General features: G+C 47.0%; 1 protein-coding gene across 1 annotated transcript in view; it reads left to right on the top strand.

Moving 5' to 3' along the window:
* Positions 1 to 2964: 2964 nt before the first annotated feature.
* The window catches only part of RPL37 (ribosomal protein L37), a 3076-nt gene continuing 1676 nt past the window's right edge, over positions 2965 to 4364 (top strand). Inside the window, exons 1-3 of the mRNA XM_003792954.3 lie at positions 2965 to 3092; positions 3688 to 3823; positions 4024 to 4108. Coding sequence (XP_003793002.1) covers positions 3090 to 3092; positions 3688 to 3823; positions 4024 to 4108 — 224 coding nt within the window. The 5' untranslated portion in view covers positions 2965 to 3089. The remainder of the gene's footprint in view (positions 3093 to 3687; positions 3824 to 4023; positions 4109 to 4364) is intronic.

Genomic DNA, 4364 nt, shown 5'->3' with positions numbered 1-4364 from the left:
GAGGCTGAGGCAGGAGACTCTCTTGAGCCCAGAAGTTGGAGGTTGCTGTGAGCTGTGATGCCACAACACTCTACCCAGGGGCATAGCTTGAGGCTCTGTCTCAAAATAAATAAATAAATAATCTGTAATACGTACAAAATAATGAGATGGGCAGGGTTGGCCTTGCTGATAGTCTCAGCTGCTCTGGAGGCTGAGGAGAATGTTTGAGTCCAGGAGTTGTGATATACAGTGGGTTATGCCCTTCAGGTTAGGATTAGGGTTTAATACACAACTTTTGGTATTAATAGGGCTCCACCAGGAGCAGGGACTATCAATTTGCATGAGAAGGTGTGAACCAGCCCAGGTCCAAGGAAGCAGGTGAAAAGTCCTGTGCTGAGCTGGCCACTGTAGTTCAGTGATTAGCATACTGGGCCTGTATACCAGGGGTGGTGGATTTGAGCCTTGCCAGGGTCTGCCTGATAAACAAAGAAAAAAAAAATCTTGTGTTGATCAGCAGTGAGATTGGGCCTATAAATAGCCACTGCATTCCAGCCTGAGCAACAAAGAGAGAATCTGTCTTGTTTTTTTTTTCGGTTTTTGGCCGGGGCCAAGTTTGAACCTGCCACCTGGGATATATGGGGCTGGCACACCCTACTCCTTGAGCCACAGGTGCTGCCCAAATCTGTCTTATTTTTTAAAAAATGAAAATAAAGGGCCAGGCATGGTGGCTTATGCCTGTAATCCTAGCACTCTGGGGGGCCAAGATAGGTGGGTTGCCTGAGTTCACAGGCTCAAAGACCGGCCTGAGCACAAGCGAGACCCGTCTCTAAAAAAAATAGCGAGGTGTTGAACGGCACCTGTGGCTCAAAAGAGTAGGGTGCCAGCCCCATATGCCAGAGGTGGTGAGTTCAAACCCAACCCCAGCAAAAACTGGAAAAAAAAAAAAAAAGCCAGGCGTTGTGTTGGGAGCCTATAGTCCCAGCTACTTGGGAGGCTGAGGCAAGAGAATCGCTTAAGCTCAAGAGTTTGAGGTTGCTGTGAGTGTGAAAAAAAAAGCCAGGCGTTGTGTTGGGCGCCTGTAGTCCCAGCTACTTGGGAGGCTGAGGCAAGAGAATCGCTTAAGCTCAAGAGTTTGAGGTTGCTGTGAGTGTGACGCCACTGCACTCTACTGAGGGTGACATAGTGAGAGTGTCTCAAAAAATAAATTAATTAAAAAAAAATTCGTGTTGCTTTAAGGCACTAACTTAAACTGTTGTAACTTGTTACAGCAGCAATAGGAAATACAGCACCTAATCCAGAGTCCCCCCCGAATTGCAGTTTGGTCCAATTGCTCGGTTGTTTGCTTTCTCTCTGTCCCCAGCTGTCAAATTTCTCTTCTCCCCCTTCACAGTACCACTTCCATGAAGACAGGGGATATGTCAAGTGAATATGGCTATTTCCAGCCTCTACAAAAGAGCCTACTATTTATCAAACATTAATCAATTGTTAACCTTTTTAAAATTAAAACTCTGTTTCCAAGTGTTCATTTTGTTTTACCAGTTAGTAAATTTGTTCAAAGTTTGCCTATGACAAGCCAAGAATTCTCAGTTCGCTTTAGAAAGTAAGCAGATTCTATCGGTTCCCGCCCCCCCCTCCTTTTTTTGCATTTTTTGGCCCGAGCTGGGTTTGAACCCGACACTTCCAGCATATGGGGGCCGACGCCCTACTCCTTTGAGCCACAGGCACTGCCCTCCCTTTTTTTGTTTTTAAGAGACAGGGTCTAGCTCTATAGCCCAGGCTGTAGTGCAGTGACCCAGTCACAGCTCACTGCAACCTGGACTGTAGGGTTCCGCTGGTCTCAACCTCTGAAGTAGTCAGGTCTGCAGGACCCCCCCCCCCCACCCGTCTCCGCTAACTTATTTTTTGAATAGACCAAGCCTTGCTACGTTCCCCAGGATGATCTATTAACTCCTCAGCTCAAGTGATGCCTCCTCTTCAACCGCCCAAACTGCTAGGATTACAGGCGTGAGCCGCCTTGCCGGCCTCCCTCTTAATTATCGCCTCAAGCTGGCGCAAGCCTCTAGTCCCAGCTACTGGGAACTTGAACCCAGGAGTTCCAGGCAGGAGTGAGCTAAGATCACAACACTGGGCGACAGAACAAGACCTCGTCTCTTAAACGTTTGGATATAATTTTGTGTAGTTTTGTTAGGGTGAAGGCTTTTTTGGATAAGCAGTTACAAATAAAACAGCATTGATCTACGTAGTTTGAGAACCACCGATTTCAAAACTATCTAGAAAGCGTTTTAAGTACAGACTTCCAAACCCTATCTAAACCTGCTGAATCAAATTTCCCGACGAGAGGGTGCTGGAAACTACAATTAATTTCTGGGCGGCGCTTGTGGCTCAAAGGAGTAGGGCGCTGGCCCCATATATGCCGGAGGTGGCGGGTTCAAACCCAGCGCCGGCCAAAAACTGCAAAAGAATTTCATATGTGACTCCTTGAAACGACGAAATGTGTGATCAGTCCATTTGCCTCTAAATTACTACAGTATATAAACCACTATCTTCCTTTCCCTTTAGACTAAGCTCCAGCCCCTCCAAGGTGAGTCCATGCTCGCGTTCTCACAGCGATCTCTCAAAATAAGTCAGCAACAGCCAAAAGATTCCAGGCATAGGGGCTGAAGGAGCCTGAAAGCTGTTTCTCCTTGATCGGGATCCAGTCCCACAGGTCATCACACACAAACCGGGAGCTCTGAGCAGGACAGGAAAGCAAACAACATTCCCTTTTCCGCCGGAAACCTGGAATCTGTATTACGTTAACACATCAGAGGGCCAACGCACCGGATAGGCTGTGGGCCTGGGCTGGAAGGGGCAAACGCACCCAACCGGTTTCTAGCTTGCTGGAACCCCCGCCCATCTGACTGACGATGAAATCCGATCGGCCCTTCCTGTCTCCGCCTTTTCCTCTTGACCCCACCATCCTGCAACGACGGACAATTGAGAGCGAGGGACCGAGCTCTGCAGGAAGTACAGGAAGTACAGGAAGTACCTCCCTGGGCGGAAGTTTCTGAGCTCAAGATAGCGGAAGTGCGTCTGCTTCCGGTCTCTTTGGTCTCGGCCGCAGAAGCACCATGGTGAGTTGTTTGCTGGGGTTCTTCGAATCGCGTTCCATCCTTGTACCCTGCACTACGTTAGTTGCTATCTTTGGGGGGCTGGCAAGATTCCGGATAAGGGAAGCGGATGGGCTCGAAGGGGGCATGCAGCGGTGCTCGAGAATCAGAAGAATGACTCCTGACTGGTATCTGGGGTACCGAGTTTGTAATCGTGGAGCTGCAGCCTCACTAGTTCATTTGGTTTGGTCTGACCTTTGGAGACCCCGCACAGCTCGGCTCTCTGATGGAAGCTGAAGGAAAAAGTTAGGGAGCGTTTGGCGGTCGTGGTGGTGCTTGGTAGGCTTCCTTAGGTTTTGGGATAGATTAAAAAAACAGTCTCTGTCTGACACCTATGCCGCAGTTTGCTTATTTTTTTGATGATGAAAGGGTAGATTTCAGAATACTGCAACACCTGCGGAGGGCTTTAGCGTGAAATGCCAGTTGTGGTCACTGACTTGCCATTTGTGGGAAATTACAAAATTTCAGCCCTTAGGATTATCGTTACATCTTACCAGTAGTTTTCCCTGAAAATGTTAAATTGAGTTTAACGGATTTCGGAATTGTTTATAATTTACAGACGAAGGGAACATCATCGTTTGGAAAGCGTCGAAATAAGACGCATACGTTGTGCCGCCGCTGTGGCTCGAAGGCCTACCACCTGCAAAAGTCCACTTGTGGCAAATGTGGCTATCCTGCCAAGCGCAAGAGAAAGTGTAAGTAATGGGTTTTCAGGCCATCTGTCCTGTTTGCATTGCACTGAAGTAAGGGCATGGCTTTGAACTGTCCTCGATACCTAACGTGTAACTTGTGCATTTGTGTGCTGGTGAAATGGCTTAACAGTATGGACCAGTGAGGCCTTTTAAGTTGTGTGGAGGAGAAGCCACTTGGAATTTTCCCTAAACTTGTGTTTTAGATAACTGGAGTGCCAAGGCTAAAAGAAGAAATACCACTGGGACTGGTCGGATGAGGCACCTAAAAATTGTGTACCGCAGATTCAGGTACAGTTTTTATGTTTTTGATTATAATTCGTTCTATGAGGTTGAATAAGAACTCATGTTTTTACATCTACAAAAGTTCTACCCTGATTAGTGGGGATAAGGTGTTTTCCTTTCATTACAACCTTAAGACCAATTAATTTTGATTTTATTTAAAGTTTTCTTTAGTACAGTGTCTGGAGCATAGCTTGATTTAGACCACCAGTATGTTGGTATTTATCAGAATGTCTGCAACTCTTGATTGGTATCAGTTTTTTTT

Source organism: Otolemur garnettii, unplaced genomic scaffold (assembly GCF_000181295.1).
Source record: "Otolemur garnettii isolate 467f Iridium unplaced genomic scaffold, OtoGar3 scaffold00063, whole genome shotgun sequence".
Taxonomy (NCBI): domain Eukaryota; kingdom Metazoa; phylum Chordata; class Mammalia; order Primates; family Galagidae; genus Otolemur; species Otolemur garnettii.
Note: the sequence above shows the minus strand (reverse complement) of the source record. Positions and strands in the feature narration are given on the sequence as shown.